We start from the raw sequence: 20,489 nt of genomic DNA, 5'->3' as shown, positions 1-20,489 counted from the left end.
ACTTTCATTTCCTAAACTATGTAAAAAGCTTCCCAAAGATGTCAACTACTGCCTGATAAAGTTTTGTAATGGGTCTTAAAGTTTAACGCAATGTAGACAACAATGTATAGCGAAAAACGTGCAAAAAAGGCCTGAAAATGGCTGTTTTTGGTGATTTTAGGCATTTTGGGCCTAGTTTTGACCTTTTTTGCATGTTTTTCGCCACACATTGTTGTCTACATTGCGTTAAACTTTAAGACCCATTACAAAACTTTATCAGGCATTAGTTGACATCTTTGGGAAGCTTTTCACATAGTTTAGGAAATGAAAGTCCGGTTCGAACTCGAGTAGATTTCTTGTTTTGTGTTTTTTTTTTATGTTTTCCCACTATGCTCTCTTTGGGTGGCTCCAATCACTTTGGCATATTTTTTTTCTGAAAATTTGGACAATTTCCAACAAAAAAGTTGCTGGGCACTTTTACTTTTGAATCATTCTACTTTAATCCAGGAATTATTTGAATATTTGTGATTTTTCATGAATTTCAAAAAAACCCTAAAATGGCCAACTTCGGGCCCCTGAAAAAGAGTGATAGATGGTCCCAAAAATTCTAATAAAATTTGGGGACATTTCTGACATCGGGAACAGCAAGTTTTTCATATTTGCAGAAAAAAAATTTTTTTGGCCATTCGATTTCACAGAGAATCGGCCATATACATGTAGACGAGTACACGCGCTGAGACGCACATACGCGCGCCGCTACACATTACGATAATAACACGGCCAATGGACTTGAGCTTGCGCGATTACTCGGCCTTATCAGTCAGACGCTCGTCGGCATATATAATACAACAATCGCGCGCCGAGTGTAGCATGTCCGGTCCCGAGCTCTTCCTGAAACAGTAGTCTTTAGTCGTCGTGGGCTTTGAAGGACAGATCCGTACTCTGGCGTGTAAATTACAAGACATGAGAACTGGCGCGCTTTGGCTACTGCTGCTGCAACTGCAGCTGAGCTTCCTCTTGAGATACATCAGTGCCGAGAATGACCGCTCCAGTATCGAGGCAAGCTACGAAGGATTTAGCGACGAGGTCGTTAGGAACGAGGTACCGGATCTGTGCCAGAGGTGCGTTTATTTTGTTGCTCTCGACAGCACAATTTGTTCTCGTCGTGTGCAACTACTCCTAAAATTATTCTTATACTTCGATGTCCAGAACCGGGAAAAATGCTTGCACCTTTCGTCGCATTCATTTTTTTTCTTGCAAAAACTTGATGATTGACAATTTTTTCTCAACGATAATTTTCCCGCTTTTTATACTACAAAAGTCGAAATAAAAATGAAATGCAAGAAATTACTTAACCCATTAAGTCCGAGACGGACACATTTTTGATAATTTTTGAACCGTTGTACTTTTTCTGTAAATAGAGTCTGGAGAGAACTTGCGAGTAAGCATATTCTACGCAAAATTTAATGAACATTCCGAATCTGGTGTCAGATTTTCAATTTAAGGAAAAAATTTACCTGATGAATTAGTTCTTTGATAAATTCTAAAAATCCATCGTTTTTAAGTTAAAAATTCCAGAAATTTCCTCATATATTTTCGTTTTCCAGTCACCATTTTTTGTACTTAAAATCATATTTTACTAATTGGAACCGTCATAACTTTAAGAAAAGGACCCATGGACACTTTATTTGTACCGAAGACGCCAGGATTTAAAAGATTTTCATGTGAAAATTTTAAAAGAAAAAATTTTATTTTCGAAATCACGTTTTTTTTTATAAAACCATCCATAACTTTTGACCTGTTTCTTATATCGAAAATCTGACACTGGATTCGGAAAGTTCATTAAATTTTGCGTAGAATACGCTTACTTGCAAGTTCTCCCCAGACCCCATTTCCAGCAAAAGTACAACGGTTCAAAAAAGTATCAAAAATGTGTCCGTCCCGAACTTAATGGGTTAATTAAATTGAGTTGTCGTGCTTACGACGATAATATTTACCATTTGAATCGCGTGCGATTGTTAGCTTTGCAATTAATCGAGTATGGCACAGAAAATTGCTGCATTTTTATCTTATTATCTTTACTCGATGTAAGCAAGTAATATTCCGTGGGCTTGTGTATTCGATGAAGAATTTTCGCAAACTACCATCAATGAAAACTATCGATTGAAGCTTTTTAACGTATTTGTAGCACGTGGGTAGGTAAAAAAATATTGATAATTATCTCAATCTTTTATTGAGCACATGGTGAAAAAGCTTGAGTAGCTATCTTATCGAATGCGCTTAAAAAATCAATTCCAATAATTTTTCAATTGAAATGCTCAATCGCATCTTTTACTCATAGATATATAAGGGTATAATAAACTAGAGCGTGAAACGAATCTCAATTTTTCGCTAAATTAAACCTTACGCAACGAGCCTATCAAAAGAAAATTTATCTCTTTCATTCTCTTTCTCTTTTATTTTACGGTGACGTTATAATTAAAACATCACCCATCAATGTCAACGGATCTCTTCTGCACTTACATCAGCGTAAAACGAGAGAAGAAGATGCTATACGGATGATAAAAAGCAGACGACTATGTTCGACGCGTATATTATGTAGTGTCGATGTTATCGATGATACAGCGCAATGTTTTCTTATTTTTTTTCCTTGTTGAAAGCGCCGCGTGTTTATTAAAATATTGATTTTGGAAGCGAATATGATTGTTCATTAAATCTTGAGTATTTAATGTGATAAAAAATATATGTATCGTCAGGTAGAAGAAAATGGGATAGGTGAGCTTTTATGTGTACGTATTCACAGTAAAGTTCTTTCGTTCCACTTTTTTTCACTCAACAGGAATGTATGCACGGAGAGAGTTTTTGAGACTCACACACAAGGAGTTTGTTAGAAAAAAAATTATAGTACGCGTGCCTCAAACTTTGTCTCATTGTCGAATCATTTTTCTTCTCGTTATTTGTCGAATGTACAATTGCACTTTATGCCCACTCTCCTCTTTTTTTTTCTTTTTTTTTTATCAAAGATTATTTCCTGTGCGTGGAAAGTTTGCAGTCCTTATCACTCCATTGAGTCTCTTTTATGAATTCCCAGCTATACAATTGTAATAACTCTTAGGCACAATATTTTTTCTAGCAACAGGAGTACGTCAAAGTTTGGTGCTTGCTGAAACCTGTCGTCTATATAAAAGAAAAGTGGCGTACGGTCTTTATTAAGTAATTATTAAGCTCTTTTGTCAAAACAATCATATCAACAATGTGATGATAAATCAGTAATTACAATATTGCTATACTAGTATTCATATCTCAATCCAGATTGAAGAAAGTGTTACGTATATTTCGTAAAAAATTCTGTACATTTTCAAAATAAAAAATATACCCGAAGGATTTGAGCAGTCGTTAAAAAACACTAGTTTTGCTATTTTAATGTTTTTTTTAATTAAATTTTGTCTGTTAAACTTATCAACCTAATGACAAAATTTCCGTAGGTATTATTTGACAATTGTCTACAACATAAATATATACATCTCTACATCGCTCTATACATCTCTATATGTAGTTCCAAACTCATAAAAAGTTCAGACCCTTTTGGAGAATTTTTTTCTGGGAGTTTGAACAATTACCTATCAAAAACTTTACAGTGTTTTAGTCGTAACTTCACTCAGGACTGAGCTACTAATTTTTTTAATATTAGTCAAGTAAATAATTTTAAAATAATTTAGGTTTTCTTATCTTACATATTATTAAGAAATCACACCTTAAAAGTTTTAACTTATTTTTAGACAAAGTACCTTTTTCATCCTTAGAAAACAATTTTTTAAATGTTTTATGTTGCTTGGGAATGATTAAATAACGCTCAAATAAAATTGTTGTAATGAAGTGAAGACTCATTTACTTTGCTTCAAGTTCAATAATGTAATAGAAACGGTGGTTTTCGAGCTGTATGTGTAGCACAGCAAGACCCGGCTGTTGAATGCTTTCTAAGGATCGTATACTTGCTATTCAAATCGACGGTACCTTATAATTTTAAAAGTTTTTCGCAAAAATTAATAAATTGACGTCCCAAGCTAACCAAATTATTAGAGCTTACATTGGACTCAAATTGGAAATGGAAATTAGTAAATTCCTTACTTCGATTCTTATACTTGGACAATACTTAACTATATTCTGTCTATTGCAAACTAAACTGAATAATAACTTTTAAAACTGCAACATTCTCTGCTTCTGCACATTATGACGGATTGAGGGATTTAACCAACGTGCGTGAGTGAGAGCGTATGCGTGCTTCGAACATTAATAGATATAAACTGTATATATACATGTGTTTCAGACCAGTGATCTGATCACGAATCGATATAGAGTCCTGTTATATGTGCGTACACACAGGCATGGCGGTTCAGTGTTTAATTTCATTTCGATCATGCTATCGGACATCTCAGTAGTTATATAGACGCGACAATCAAGCGACCGGATGATTACTGAAACCTCAGTTGTAGTGCTAAAAGTTGAGAACGGAGCTAAGAATCATCTTCTAGTACTTGCGGCTTCCAACTGAGAGTGGCAACGGTCGAAATAGTATATTACGTGCCTTTGGAGCGAAAAACTGGAAAACCTCAGAGCACGTGTAATTATCGGTCGAGGCGAAGCCGAAGTTGATAAACACGAGCTCTAAGGCTTTCTTTTTTCGCTTCATAGGTACCCCCAGCAGAAATTAATTTTTTCGTTTTGGCCGCAGGGACGAAAAAGGTTTGTTTCGGCTGGGGTAGCATGAAAATGCAATATGATGAAACGTTGTATTCGTTGGAACTCGTCATTTTAATTATTATATAACTGCTCCGCAAGACTTGCTTGTCATAGCTTGAGGAGGGGAAAGGAGGGGAAACAAGAGAAGAAATCCAATTAGTGCGCGTGATTTCAGCATTGTTATGTAGTGTGACTTTGTTTGCTGCTGCGACTTTTTTTCAAAATTTAAGTCGAGTTGCGTCTTGTACAAACAACTGGAACAAGAAATCTAGGACTTATTAATTAGCATATGTATTGAATTTGAGCCAGTAGAGAAGCTTGCTCTGTAAAATAAATTGAAATTTTAATTTATTACGAAAATCACAGTATTTTATCCAGTGTTGGAATTTAAACATTTAAAATGTTTGAAAAGACTCTGTAAGATAATAAGAAGGCAATTTTGAATTCTCTCTTTCTGTATAGACAGTTTGAATTGAACTTCGATACTTGCTATGACTTTGTACTTTTTTATTTTTTTCCAATTCAAGTCAAGCAGGTATTGAATGGGTACGCTTGACCGTAATGCCTGCTCAAGCTGCACTTAAGATAAAGAATATGCGCCATGATGAGGAGCGCTCTGTATTCGTTTTTTGGTACACAGCTCTGAAGCTACGGGAAAAAATTCGGTTTTTTGCTACTTTAAATTTTGTATTCTTCGACACTTATTTCTATTACAAATTGACAATTTTTTTAGGGTTATTCAAACTATAATCCTACATGAATATTCTATAGGCATACGTATACATGCTGCAGGGACGAATGAAATACTTTAATTTAACCAACCCCTAAAATATTTATTCATCAACGGGCCTAAAAAATCTAACAATCCAATGAATTTCAAATTCTCAAGTATGTATAAACAATTACGTGTAAGAGTTGAAAAACAGAGACATTTTTTCAATAATTTGAACAAGTATAACTTAATGGAAAGTTTGAAAATGTTTGATCTTTCATTGAAATTGTATCTTGTTGGGCAAAATTGACTGCAACAAAAGTTCTGGAATTTTAGATTTTTTAGTTTTTATTGGATTGGATTGGAAGTATTGGAGTATACATATGATACATTTCTATTTGTTCATGGATTGAATACTAATATATCAGAAGATATAAATATTATTTTATGCGTTCTTTTACGTGCATAGTTTCTACTAACACATTCGATTTCAATAAATTTGCCAGCTTTTGTTAAAGAAGTTATTAAAATATTAAGTATCTGAATTTTCAAATTTCTATGATAAATTTCATGAAAATTTAAGATTGATAATTAATTTTATTATATTATGTTTAAATTTTTAAAGAACTATCACGTCACAACCTGGCAGTTTGAAAAAATATTACAATATACGGAGAAAAAAAATCAATATCGTGAAAGTGTATTTTTACGGCGGCAGTCACATCAATATTTTTCTCGGACGATTCTTTTTGCCATGTTGCAAGCTTCTCACCTCCTACTTTTTCTTCTAGTATTTCTTATATCGTTGACAGTACTGCGATTGATTGACAACATTGTTTGCTTCTAAGATATGATTTTCTTATTTTGTATTACTATGGATGAGAGTTTCCTCTTTTTTTCATATCAAAACACCATACGGCTCAAATGACTGAATCAATATGTAAACGGAAAAGATATAAACGTAAAACTCGATTTTTCCAATCAATTTACAGTCCAATCTACTGTCAAGGCGAACTACTAAAGACGATACAATTAGCGGCGATCTACCCAGACAGCAAAACCTTTGTCGGACTTTATCAGAAGCAAGACCAAAACATCACCCTAGCCAAGTAAGTGTGAGATGTTTGTACAAATCAATCGAAAGCAATGGTACTAATCCAAATAATATCCTAGTTTCGAAAAGTTAATGGAAAAGACAGAGCGAAAGCCAAGCAAGATGGAAATTAAACAATTCATTGACGACAACTTCGATGACAAGGACGAGCTGTACAATGCAACGCTCAAGGATTGGCGGGCCAATCCGAGCTTAATGCGTCGTATTCGTGACCCCGTGTATCGTCAATGGGTCAGCGACCTCAATTATATCTGGAAAGCCTTGGCCAGGCACATGACGAGCGACGTCAAGAAATTCCCCGATAGATACAGTCTGATATACGTCGATAATACATTTATCATTCCGGGTGGTCGATTTAAAGGTAAGGCAAAAATGTGCCAATGATCCATGTGCAGCTCGTTGTACAGATACTAGCATAACGCACTCGTCGATCATTCATTCGCTTGCATGACGCCTCTATTAAATGCCCGCAGAGTTTTACTACTGGGACAGTTTTTGGGTCATCGAGGGATTGCTGCTGTGCGACATGCACGACACGACTCGAGGTTTAATTGAAAATTTCCTGTCCATGGTCTCGACTTATGGCTTCGTGCCAAACGGCGGCAGGATATATTACCTAATGAGGAGTCAACCGCCTCTGCTTATACCGATGATGGACAAATATTACGAAGTGACGAAAGACTGGGACTTTGTCGACAGGAATCTCGCGATCCTCGAGAAGGAATTCAGTTACTGGCAGAACTACAAAACTGTCACCGTTCATAAAAACGGCCTTCAGTACAAAATGGCTCGATACGTCTGTCGGAGCGCAGGCCCCAGACCCGAGAGCTTCCGCGAGGATTACGTTCTCGCGGAAAACATCAGCGACCCCGTTAAGAGGCAAGCTTTTTACAACAACGTCAAGGCTGGCGCCGAGACTGGTTGGGATTTTTCAGCTCGTTGGTTCGTCGATGCCAAGGGTGAGCCCTCGCTGGACCTCGCTGATATCACGACCGAAGACATCATCCCGGTGGACCTCAACGCTTTCTTGGAGCAGAATGCGCGCACGCTCGCGCGCTACAATCGAAAAAAGAATAATTTCAAGGTACAGCATATAGGCTAGAATCGATCCAGCGTGATACACTTTAAAATTGACCAGTCGACCGTATCGAACCCCGTCGATGCATCAAAGCTCTCAAAGTCGGGAAATAGTCGGGCGCTCGGGGCTGTCTTCTCTGGACAGGAATAAATAGAAAATCATTTTTATTGTGTAGTGCGCGATACGTGCAATTAGGCTCTAATATCCATCGGGCGTCACAGCCGAGAGACTTGGTTTTATACACAATTTATAGCTCACTAGTTGACGCATACGCACCGGCCTACACGTCCTAGGCGGGCAGTATATTGAAATTCGAACGCGCGATACATAAATAACTCGGCGCAACAAGCAAGGATTGATCGATCGAATGCATTATTAAATTCATTTAATCGTACACCAACGGCTTCCTTTGTGTTATGTGCGCTCAACGGACAATGCACACGTTCGGCAACCCCTATGTTTTGCGCAAATTTTGCCTCAAATGTAAGCTCATTATCCCGCCCCAAAGTACGTCCGAAAGATTTACCAACTGACCGCTTCATTATATTCACGTGTACTCGCATTCACGCGGATTTACTCGCGATGCACGACAAAAGAATCGTGAAAATAATCAAAAGAGAACAAAAAACTTTTGGTAATCTTCCAGAAAATGAAGTATTATACTTCCGTGGCGAAGGAATACCGCCGAGGTATTGACGAGGTGCTGTGGAACGAAGTCGACGGCATCTGGTACGACTGGGACAACAAGCATCACAAGCCTAGGAGGCTCTTTTACGCGACGAATTTGACTCCTCTTTACACGCTGAGTTACAATCCGGCTAAAGCTTCGCTGTACGGAAAAAAAGCCACCAATTACTTGCAAGCGAGAGGAATTGAAAATTTCGAAGGTAAGCCAATTCAAAAAGTTACTTTCGTTTTCTATTTTTATCTCAATTTCATTCTATAAAAGTAAATAATAATGATTGGTCGTAAAAATCAACCACCAGTCCCAACATTTTAAGTGCTTATTTTCAATATTTGTATTTTGCCAATCAGTTATCGCGCGCTTCATTATACATCTTTTAAATTACCATGTGTTACAAAATGTCCACTTTAATATCGACCCTGATAAATAGATTAACGAACAAAAAAATCGTACCAAGCTAGATGCCGTAAGTCATTTTGGCGTCGCTTTTGCTAAAATTAGTATATATTTTATGATACGTAGCAGCTATTACTTGTAAAAACTTTCGGACGGCCTTGCACCTAGAGAAAATGTACGAGCATAAACAATATTCGATCTATCGAAGTATCAAACTAAAAACGAATTCAAAACTTAGGGACATTAATTCCCCGTTCAAATTCCCCCTCGCCCTTCAAATCCAATATGAATCTGCATTTCCATTATATTTCTCAAGCTCTTTAAAATATCCAATGTATATAAATATTCATGCACATGGAAAAATGTATTTATTAGCTCACATCCGATTTCAGTAGTGAGTTTACCCATATCGAAAATACATTAGTGCGTTTATGTTTTTACTGGCAAAGCCTGAACAATGCTTCATACGATCCATTCTTGGTCGATATATACATATAATCCCTGTTATAGAGAGAGTAAATCTCATCATCGAGCTAAAAATATGTGTGATTGTAAAAAAAGGCAACCTAAACTAGTTCTAAGCGATTTCAAAGACACGTGCGTGGGTCGATAAGTGTAGCTCACATTTCTGCGACACCGTAAATTAAAATGAAAAATTAATGTTTATTTTTTTTCGTACTATTTCAGAGCTTAAAGATTTGCGAATAAATGATCCAAGCTTTTCCGTATAAAAGAGCTCGTATAAAGTATATGCACCGCTGAAGCAAAGTCATAAAGCTTAATGTTATCACTCGAGGTTTAAATATATACACGTCGAGCTCTTTGTATTCAAGCCCTCAATGTATACATATATACGATGTGATTTTTACGACTTTATTTCTTAAAAAAGTCTTAGTTTAAAAGGACGAGACTACATTTTTTACTATAAATTAAAAACAATCCAAACTGATCAAATCATTATTTTTAAATTTTTATAACTGTCTTTGTCTCGGTCCTTTTACCACGGAAAATATGATTCAAACACATCTAAATATTTACATCAGCCCAGGACCATTCAATAATGATTTATCATTTCACTGGGTATTATCGCATGATACTGACCACAATTTTTAACTAATCTGGTAGAGCTCAATTTCAAAATGTGTAGAAATTTTTTTTTACACATTAAAAGAAAATAAAATGAAAAAAATTGGATTTTTTTAAACGCAAATAAAACGCAAATGCATTTTAAGACTGCTAAAGAAATATTTTTAACAAAAACTTGTTTGACCCACATATGAGAAGATTATATAGCAAAAATTTTAAGCCCTTAATGGAATAAATTGGTCGAAAAATGTGGTCAGAATCATTCGGTATGTCTTCTGAATTTACAATTATAAAGAGTATAGTATATTTTTCACTCCTTAGGTCCAAAATATACTACTTATATTGGATAGTAAGATTGGAAAATCATTATTTATGATTGTTTTTAATTAATAGAAACATAAATTGTTTTGAAGCGCATATAATTATAAAATAAAATATAAAATAGTATCTCAATATGCATAAATCAATTGAGCAAAATTTCACCCGTAGTTCACTATTTGTTGGTATTATTTTGCGTCCAAGCGTGTACGTCAACGCAAACGAATGAATGGGTAACGCTCACCACTGTGCACTTATACGTAACAATAAATCCTGACCCGAGAGACGCGATGAAGAAACAAATTCGATACTTCGACGTCGTCACGATTTCAATGTACTTGTCGAGCTTTGTAATATTACTAAATTTCCGCTGAATTTGTTAAAGCTCTTAGAAATGCAGCTAAATTTTCACTCGACATCCTTGAAAAAGTTCACCGAACGGATTAATCGTTCTATTGAATCGGTTGATTGACCTTTTATTTTTGCATATTCTTAGATTAGATGGTTAGACAACAAACAAAAGCTTTAGCTTCTTATTCTAGCAACAAGGTCAACACGATTCGATCAAGTATTCAATATAATCCAATTTCTTTGAGGAAATGCATAGAGCCAATAAGAAAAATTGTTATAATTTATATTGATAATTTGTCTGAACAGCTACGTGAAAATTATTAGTTTTGCACTTTTTTTAACAAGCCTTGAATTTCAATTTTCAAAAAAGGTATTGAAACACTTTCATATCTACTGTAGCTTGAAAGTGCATGTAAAACCATTAGAACGGGGATAAAGTAAACATTTTTTTGCACTTGCAGGTGGGGTACCAGCTTCTTTAGATAATAGCAGTCAGCAGTGGGACTATCCAAATGCCTGGCCACCTCTGCAATCAATCATTGTGCAAGGCCTACGCCAGACGAATTATTTGCCCGCCCAAGATTTGGCCAAGGAGTTGGCCAAAACTTGGTTGCAATCAAATTATCTCGGATTTAGCCAAACCAAGAAGATGTTTGAAAAGGTAATTATATAGAATGTGTGTAATTGCGAAAGTTAATAATGCACGGGAAACGTTTAAAATTAATATGAGCATTGAAAAAAAGGAGTCTTTTTATATTCAAACGTTTCAAGAGTTTTCCTCGCGAATAAATACAGAAAAAGTGAGTAATATCGAATAATAGTCCTGCGCGCACTTGTGAGCAGATGTAAAAATGTACTTATTTTCAGAGGGTATATGATCCTTTATCGAAGCAAGAGCACAATTTTCGAATGAAAAAAAACATTATCTTTGCAGTATGTTTCATATATAAAATGGCGCAGACAAGCTTTGACAAATAATAAATGTTTGTTTGATATAAAATATGGGTGTGACTGTGTATACACATGACACGCGCACACACACAAACACAAGCACAAGCACATACACATGCAGACACGGGGGAAACAGGTTTATTTTCACGCTGTGCCAGGAGCATCAATCTGCTTTTTGTTCCTCCCCCTCTTTTCTATCTTTCTCTGTATCCCTGTATCTTTCTCGATCTTAGGTTTGATCCCATTTGGATGGAAATAAAAGCCGGACAAAAAACGCGTCACAGGGGAGAGAATCTTTGAGGGAATTTAATTGTGTATACAATGATATTTTCATTAAGCTTCACGTGCTTTTCTATAACATAATATATGAAAACATATAGTCTAGAATTACGGGCTCACTGTGATTGTTGACGCTCGACTTGGACAAAATGCACTGAAGCACGCAATGGATTCGATTATTTTTATCGAATGATAACCGATAGTATTGTAATTTTTTACGCGAGAACGCTCGACACTCGTGACGAAGGCGTAATGGCAATTCAGCAGCTTATCCTCATGCATTATTAAACAGCAAAACCTCGCGGAGAAAATTCGAGTGCAATCTCTATATCTATGTGCGAATCGGCATATTAAAAGAGGGGGAGAAGAGAGGGTATGCAAGGCGCGCGTGTGTACACAGAATCAAGGCGTAAGTAGTAATTCATTTTTCATTTTCATTTTCACACTTATGCCCGTGGCTTAGTGCAAGAGAGAAACGACGATGACGACGGCTGAGACTACGGCTGCACGATCGCGACTAAGAGTGTGGGTGTAGTTCTATATAATAAATGAGAAACGTGCAGCAGTGGTGAAATGAGACGGAGAGAGAAAAAAACATAATCCAAACGAATGGTCGCGAGAGTCGTTTACTTTAATTGCAGCTGACTATGTGTGAGTTCGTATGTACGACAGTTCTAATACATCCACGCCCGGGCAAGACATACTTATTAACCCAGATCTCTATCTTGGCTCGCCTGGACTACGCATATTTGCCTATATACTTTGAGTCACGAATAACTCATATGTTTATGTACGTACCACTCAATCCAATTGATTTGATTTTTTTCATAGTGATAATATACGCACATATGTTACTGCACAAACAAAATACAAGCAAATCTATCGAGTCAATTGCTGGCACGGCTAAATCTAATATGTATCTTCAAAGTAAAATTGAGGCTGTATCCAAAAATTAATAAACGTAAGCTTAATAGCTTATGTACCTCGATGATACTGGCAAAATGAGGGAAAAATCATCAAATCTTAAGAATCGTTTTCAACGGGTCGCGGTCTATAGTACACCCACAGATTCTTCACATGAATCTTAACGCCTCTGCATTTGAATGTAATACATTGGCGTATTTTAAAATAAAACTCGTGTATCGGTTTGGAAAAAAGAGCATTGCAAAAGAGGAAGTGAGCCTTTACCGAGTACTTTTCCATTTCGCCTGGCCATAAATCAAATAGGACCATCATCGTCGGTGATTTCGGGAATTCTTCCCACTGTATTGTGTTAATCTCTCGCAATGATTTATGATAACCCCGGGTAATACCGGAGGTTATAAGCGAATTCGTTAATCAAATCGCCCATACGGTGAAAAATTCCGCGGTCTCGTTTGACTTAAATTTTGATTCAAAGTTGGCAATTCTTGAATTGTGCAAAAAATTAAAACTGCGAGGCCTTGTGTAGAGGCAACGTTTTTTCTGATTTTGTGAACGTATGCTAAAAATTGTACAAAAAAAGAGTGAGAATGAGAGAAAGAGAGATTAGATTTGATTTTAAAAAATGTATTGTTCCCAATCAATATGAATGAATAGCAATTATTAGCACCAGAAGATAATAATAGAAACGATTCAAATAGTAGAACAAAAAGTCAATTAAGAAACAAATTCATTAAAAAAATGAACTTTTTGAGCTATCCCAATTTAAGTTAACATTTTCCCGCGAACGAGCAAAATCTAAATATTATCTTTAGCTTGAAATATTCACAAAAATCTATATTAGTACAAGTTTGGAATAATGATGGAAAATTCGAGCATATTACCAAGAACTTGAATAATTCTTACGACAACTCTTTCGCGTTTTTACTTAAAATACGCTATAATGAGACTTGGTGACAATTGAGTACATTGGTATTGTTTCAGAGTATATTAGGAGCGATGCAATAAATACTAGAATGAAGGCTGATGCTCAAAAATTAGCTCAAACGGGAAGATGATTCGTTATGGCGTATGTAATCTCAAAAATCACGTCATTTTTGGGTCGCTAAATGAGAACCTCCCCTTAATGCGGTCGGGCTCGTTAGAAGAGCAACAGAGATAGATAGCCACGGTGTTGCGATGCACGAGTAACTCTGCATCCATAAAAAAGCTTGACGGTCACAGAAGCTGAGGGACAGATAAACCAATACGTTGGCGGTATAAGACCATTTCCTAGGACAGTGTCACCGCTTCTCGAGCCGCCAGTCAGATAAAACTTAAGCTCATATCTTATGTAGTAGACGCAGCAGTCTGTAACGACGCAACAAGTCAGGAATCCGAGCTCTTCTGTACAGTTTATGAAGCCTATCGTGAGATCTGCACTTTTTTTGGAGAGTTGGCCACGAAGCCCCGCTAATACGAGCCGAACGAGTGTATGAAGAGCAAAAGCATCCAGACTAGCCATCATTCCCCATATCTGCAAGATCAGACAATCCCAGAGACTTACCAAGAATACGAGAAACGTCTTATACTTAATTTCAAATCGAAAAAGCTGGACTTTATTGATAACGATGCCGTGTCAAGATTCAAGCTTGAATAAGCCTAACTTTAGTTGCAAAAAATCAGCTGCTGCTTCCCCACCCTTGGGTTGCAAAGGACAAAATAGCACAGCACTCAATTACCGCAGGGGCTAGAAGATAATAGTCAAGACAAACGAAGTGAAAAAAAACACTGCAAGCTTTGCGTATAACAGAGTTAGCTGCATCGCTTCTTTTTTGACATTTCTTGTGCTTCTTGATTAGCTTCGGAAAAATCAAGCTTTACCAAGCACACATGCACAAGTGGTAACAATTTCATATACTTGTACAAAAAAGACAACATTTTTACTGAAAGATTTCATCTTTCAGTAAAAATAAATAACTGAACTTAATCTAAACACGCGTTGACTCGAAGAAGATGAAAAAGAAAGAGGAGGAGAGAGAGAAAAAGTTACGAAACACTCACACATACACTCACAGTCTTTTAACCATAAAGTTTTCATAGTTTATTCGTCGACTTTCAGTAGTTATAGCAGCTTTGCCAAACTACGACCAGAAATGAGCAAAAAACCGTTTGCGAATTCAGCCTTTAACAGTCAGGTTAAATTAGATCAAGAAATTTTCTTTCTTAACTTTTCTTATGCGGCAACGTAATAATAAAGTAATTACTAGGTACGCGCATAAAGCGACAGGCGATAAGAAATACGCACGATTCTTAGATCGTTTGCATTATTATTTGCAGTGATTGGTTTTTTTCAAGCTCTGCTCGTAATTAACACCTCAACGGACACATTTGTGTTTCGATCTGACAGTTTTGGGCCTTGAGTTACCTGAGTAATTAATAAATAACAATTGTGGACTTTTCGATTGAGAAAAATATCATCCACTTAATTAAAATTTTCCGACGCATATATTTTTCGTCAATAAGTGTCTATAGAAATAATAGTGAATGGTGCCAAGATTAACATGCTCTTAACTCACAAAATCGTTCCGGCTTTTATCTAAAAAATTGAAGAGAACTTTAAACTAGGGCTGCGCACTATAAAGCAAATTCGATTTATCTACGTTTAGCGCGATGGCATTTGCGTAGAAAGAGATCTTAGCGAATAAATAACAAAAAGTGAGTAGATCGAGATAAGCGACGTGAATAAGCGAGTGAATTTTTCGAGCCTTAAATTCGCAAGCATGTGCAGAAGATCAGTCATCTTCATCCTCGACGCGAGGAGAAAAAGGAAAAAAAAAGAGAGGGAAAGCTGGTCTACGTGCCATAGTCGCACCGCGGCACGCTCGTTAGTTTATAACGGCTGAGCATTTATTATTAAGCAAGTACCTGCGGAGAGAAGAGCGTTAAATCCGCTCGTATATGGCCCACGACTACACGCGGAGCTATATAAAAGCATGCCTACACAATTACGGTTTTAACGCGCCGCTGCCTAGCCCCGCGCTCACGCACTACGTACACACGTGTGCTCGAGCTTTATGGCTGAGGCCTCCCTCTTGAATACAGGCGAGAGAAAGTCGGGGCCAATTCGAGATTTATATTGTGTGTTGTCCGTTGCAGATTTTATGAAATGCAGGACTTTTCTTTTCACTCTGCTTTTGGCTGTCTCAGAAATGCAGGCATCTTTTTACAAGCTTACACGTTAGTTAGTTGTACCAACATGGCTTACCAGTGCCATTTTTGTCATTTTTCTTATCCCACTGTACATCTTGTCGTTGATGTCAACTTCATGCATAAAATTAAGCATCATTATGACTATGTCAATTTCAACTAAAGTTTTTATCCTGTCCGAAATTTTTATATCTCAGCTGTAGTAATAATAATCATTTGGACATTCAATCGAGTTTTGTTGTATCAACGATATATGCATCGACCAAAATTCAAGCTACGTACCATTCACAAAAAATATATTCTACCCTACTTGGCATCGCTTGTTTATTTCCCTACTTGAATACGAGTCTAATAGCGACACACGGAGCGCCAAACTTTTTCATAAGATAATGTAATATCCCGTTATGACTAGCTCACGGCATTGTCGAATATCAAAGGAATAGCTTTCGAGACGTGATATCAATGTTCTGCCGTCATCGTCCTACTCAATTTATCAAGGGACTATCGCAATGAGGTAAAGGTATAGAGATGATGTTTCGAGCGAGCATCGTGTCTTGAAATCTAATCTCACGTTATATTACAAGGCACATTAGGCTTAATAATACCATAGCTGCATACATGCGGACTGCGGTACTATGTGCTCTGACTCGGATGTTCTTTGAGTTAATACAGTATGCGCACGCGTGCGATAATTAATTGAAGTTTATCGAAACTGTCTGGTCTCTTGATTCTCACTTAACAGTTAATGCAATCATATTATCAACGACGAGTCGAGCTTTAAATTTCTGCAAAAGTTACTCTCAAAGATCCAGCCAAGTTTTAGATTGAGAAATTATATATTACGTCGAAGATACGCGGGTAAGCGTGTTCTGACGTTTTTGCGGTTCACGTAGGGCTTTGCAGACTGTTGCGCGCAACTGTTGAGCACTAACGCGTGTTGCAATGACGCATTTTCAAATGAGGAATTTGTTAATTATTTCTATTCATGAAAAGTATTTCAATCTTACATTATACAAATAGAAAATGAGATTTTCATGCACGATTTTGTTTTTCATACGCTATATTAGCTTTTGAAATTGCTCTCTTTACATATGTTATAGAAATTTTTCGGAATGCCTAAAAGTCTCGCACTAATGATATCAAAGACAATCGAGCTAATAAGAAAGGAACAAAGTTGATTACAATTCTCAACTAGACAATCAAGATTAATTTCCCGCATTTATACCTTCTCTATCGATCACATGAATATTTATCGAGTAACTGACAAAGCATATCGATTCACCTAACTCGATATAATTTAATCGAAATGTTCAAGCTTTTTTGACCCCAAACGAGATTTCTTTTTTCTGTGATGTCGCAAAAGTGCAAACTTTGAAGAAAGTTTGTAAGTATAATTACGATTCGTGCTGATCTGGCTTTAACCCAAGAACAAGTTGACGTCCAACAACGGTTTTTTGCATACAAATGTCCCGCAAAAGGAAATATCAAAGCCCCGAAGCAAGAGGATGTATTAATCAATCAATGCTGTCTAAATTAAGTTAAATCTTTTTACTTTCTTTTAGCGATAAAAAAGTCAGAGCTTACATAGAGAAAAATGTAACAGCTGTTCGTAAAATTGTAAACTTTTTTTCTCGTGGTTCTTTTATGATATACCTCGTGATATATATACATACACACAGCTGTGGAAATGTATATACGTATCCCTTGTTTTTTTTTCTTTTACTGCATTGCCCTCAGAAGCGTCAATTTCACGCCTTCGATTTTACGAGTCCACGAAACCTTTGATTTTCGAAAAATATCATAAAGCACATTTGACAAGAAATACGGTGTATTTTTTATAAAACCGTATGTGATGAAACATAATGGATAATAATTTATTTATATAAAACTATATGATAAAAGTGGAAGGTTTACCTACATCACTTGATTTCAAGCCTTACTTGTGTAATGGAATATAGAATTAAAATAATTCATTATATGTAAAAAATAATAATTGCATACTAAAAACAAGCACTTGTCTTAGACGCATACAAATAACAATAACAAAAACAACAACAAAAAACACTAACTTACAACCTCAGTACTTCCTAAATCAAAAAATTCGTTGAATTTTCAGGAACGCTGGTTATAATAATATAGCAAGAAAGTTGAAAAGTCCTACGGGAGAGGATCGATAAAGCGCGATGCATTTTTCGCGTGATCAGAATTACATAGTAGCCACGACGCGCGGCAGGAAATGATTCCTACCCAAGTGCTGAACCTCGCATACGTATATAACATTGACATCACGCGATATGGTCATGAAAAAAAAAAAAAATAACGGGGGATGCGGAAACGTTTCAGCGTGAGAGAAATGGATCGCATCCTTATTCGTGACGCTTAACCGAGAGTCTAACCAAACAATTTTTCCTTGTCGGGATAGTTACGCATCCTCCTTTTTTATGTCTATTTTTGTAAATATCAAGCATTTTTCATATCAACGTTACAATCAATTTTTCTTTTCAGTACGATGCCACTCAACCGGGTAAATTCGGTGGAGGTGGTGAATACGAAGTGCAAGAAGGTTTCGGATGGACTAATGGCGTGGTGCTTGAATTTCTCGATACTTATCCTTGGATTGCATATGACCTTGACTTCCTTCATGACCGATCCACTTATTCAAATTTCAAAGGTACATATCATTACAATTTCTTTATAGATTTCGCTTTTTGAACATCTTAACTTTTTTATTTTTTTTATATTCGATAGCATGTAACTAATTTAAAATAGTACATAATTTTGTTTTTCTATAATTTTTTAATGTGAAAATTTATACCGACGTCTTGTAAATTTTTCTAGGCATCCAACCAAGGATGGGTGTTGATATCAAGAAACCAACGAACATATCTCGGCCAGTACTCAAATCTATTTGGACAACGTACTTTTGAGAAATAAGATCTAATTTTCTGAGCGTTTAGGCATTATATTTTAATTACTATACATCAAAGTACAACAAGTATGAATTACGTTTGAATCATGTACACTAGTGAGAGAGCAATTAAAAAATGTCCGGCAAATACGTTTGCTTCAAGCATATCATCTGACTAGTTGTCCATTATCGTAACCCAATTGAAAAAAGTCCTTGAGCACGACGTTGAAGGTGACATCGATGTATCCCTGTACTCTCATTCGAGTCACTGCAATCAAAGAAATGATTAAAGATACAAGTGCAAAGCAGTATATCGTAGATGGACACTCACACTCTCTACCCTCGCCGGTAGCGAGTATTCCGATATCGACGAGTTCTGGCCTTCTCCCCGTTATCCAGGCGGCGAACTGTTGCACAAGCGATGACGACTCGGGCACATATACGGCAATCCTGCACTCACAAACTTTTATAAAACCCATTGCATAATATCAATCAAAAGAGCTTTATTAATGCAAATGAGTTAAGTTGCAAACGAGTAAAATATTGGGAAGTGTACATTGACTAACGTGCAGCCGTATGCAAGCTGGTAATTAGCGCGAGAAGATCCATTAGACTATAAAAGAGGCGGAAGCGCCTCGATCGAATTAAATTTCGAGCCAAGGGGCGCGCTACGAATGGAAATTAGCTAGCTTCCTTCTTTTTCGCGCTTATAAATAATTGAGATTTATTCAATGCGTCAGTACCGCTGCAGTCTAGTAGGGGAAACTCTTTTTCTCGAACAAGAATTTTTTATGTCACTGTCAATGCTGCTGCTACTCGCCTCACGCACATTTATTCCAAAAGTCGTTCTTTGCTTGTATACATGCGTCTATACATGCATATATAGCACGTCGATGGAGGGACGATCAAAGCTTTAATGTACTACGGCAGCAACAGAGCTGCCACTCACTTAGATTATCAAATGTATATATACCTAGGCAGCAAGGCGCACAGACTCTCGGATAAAATGCAGCTTGCACAGGCTTGCGTCTACGCGCGCATATAATACGACGGTAGAACAGAGCTCCTGCCTGACTCGGGACAAAGAGACAGGTCGACGACTCACCGTTTCTCGTGACGACCGGTCAGCGGAGGCAAACGACAGCAACCGTAGCCCTGGATTACGTCGTGGCCAAAACTGTCTAAGCCGTAGATCGATAGGAGAAGTTGAGGCCCTGCGACAATATCACCATGATTTGCTCTCACTTTCTCATCGCGTTATAAATTCATTATTTCTATTCGACAGTTACATGGAGATACTTACAACCGTGAGGACTGGTGCTCTTGAAGGCAATATCCAGAGGGAAGTTCCAAATTGCCAAACGTCTCGAGTCGTTGCTGCACTTACTCATCTGTGTCAAGCCTTCCTCTATGCCCTTTTGATGCAATATGTATATTTCAAAGTCGTTCCCCGATATGCATATAGTAGTTGTAATACATTTACTTCGCCTAGCAAGTACTTACGGCTACGATGCTCCAATCTTGGCCAAACTGATAGGCGTACTTGCAGTACGCGTTTCCGATTTCGTAAAAGTTACCACTTTCCACGGAACCGGACAGGCTCAGGTAAAATTCACCGACGTCGTTGTTGCTCATTTCGTTGTTTTCCAGCGAAAATTAAACCATCAACTTGTACGGTACATGGTGCTTTGTGTACACTGCAACTGACCAACGGAATGTTTCCATGACGACTGGAAACAGCTGTTCGCCGCTCATGCACGAATGTACACACGTTACGCTGAT

The 20,489-nt window shown here is 37.0% G+C and overlaps 2 protein-coding genes across 3 annotated transcripts; one reads left to right on the top strand and one right to left on the bottom strand.

Moving 5' to 3' along the window:
• The first annotated feature begins 789 nt into the window (after positions 1-789).
• LOC106659025 (trehalase-like) lies at positions 790-18,877 on the top strand. The gene is made up of 8 exons (XM_014381300.2): positions 790-1,100; positions 6,424-6,540; positions 6,605-6,906; positions 7,019-7,629; positions 8,270-8,510; positions 10,921-11,120; positions 18,305-18,470; positions 18,638-18,877. The coding sequence occupies exons 1-8, from the start codon at positions 943-945 to the stop codon at positions 18,724-18,726; spliced, it is 1,884 nt and encodes a 627-aa protein (XP_014236786.1). The 5' UTR covers positions 790-942; the 3' UTR covers positions 18,727-18,877.
• Positions 18,853-20,444, bottom strand: LOC106659027 (B9 domain-containing protein 1-like). 2 transcript variants are annotated; one of them, XM_014381302.2, is made up of 5 exons: positions 20,211-20,444; positions 20,011-20,122; positions 19,813-19,921; positions 19,039-19,157; positions 18,853-18,975 (listed from the first exon to the last, which is right to left on the bottom strand). In XM_014381302.2, the coding sequence occupies exons 1-5, from the start codon at positions 20,340-20,342 to the stop codon at positions 18,875-18,877; spliced, it is 573 nt and encodes a 190-aa protein (XP_014236788.1). In that variant the 5' UTR covers positions 20,343-20,444; the 3' UTR covers positions 18,853-18,874. The 2 variants fall into 2 exon arrangements, with proteins under 2 accessions (XP_014236788.1, XP_014236787.1); XM_014381301.2 differs by having other exon boundaries at positions 18,853-19,157.
• Positions 20,445-20,489: the final 45 nt, after the last annotated feature.

Source organism: Trichogramma pretiosum, unplaced genomic scaffold, assembly GCF_000599845.2.
Source record: "Trichogramma pretiosum strain Unisexual culture from Peru unplaced genomic scaffold, Tpre_2.0 scaffold5, whole genome shotgun sequence".
Classification (NCBI taxonomy): Eukaryota; Metazoa; Arthropoda; class Insecta; order Hymenoptera; family Trichogrammatidae; genus Trichogramma; species Trichogramma pretiosum.
The sequence above is the reverse complement of the archived record's forward strand: the minus strand, read 5'-3'. Positions and strand labels throughout refer to the sequence as shown.

Excerpts from the sequence above, each read along its gene's own strand:
- LOC106659027 (XM_014381301.2), bottom strand. The coding sequence starts at position 20,342 with ATGAGCAACAACGACGTCGGTGAATTTTACCTGAGCCTGTCCGGTTCC. Across the intron at positions 20,123-20,210 it reads AAGATTGGAGCATCGTAGCC|GGCATAGAGGAAGGCTTGAC; the intron begins GTAAGTACTTGC and ends TTGCATCAAAAG. Across the intron at positions 19,922-20,010 it reads GAGCACCAGTCCTCACGGTT|GGCCTCAACTTCTCCTATCG; the intron begins GTAAGTATCTCC and ends ATATTGTCGCAG.
- LOC106659025 (XM_014381300.2), top strand. The coding sequence starts at position 943 with ATGAGAACTGGCGCGCTTTGGCTACTGCTGCTGCAACTGCAGCTGAGC. Across the intron at positions 1,101-6,423 it reads GTACCGGATCTGTGCCAGAG|TCCAATCTACTGTCAAGGCG; the intron begins GTGCGTTTATTT and ends ATCAATTTACAG. Across the intron at positions 7,630-8,269 it reads GAAAAAAGAATAATTTCAAG|AAAATGAAGTATTATACTTC; the intron begins GTACAGCATATA and ends GTAATCTTCCAG.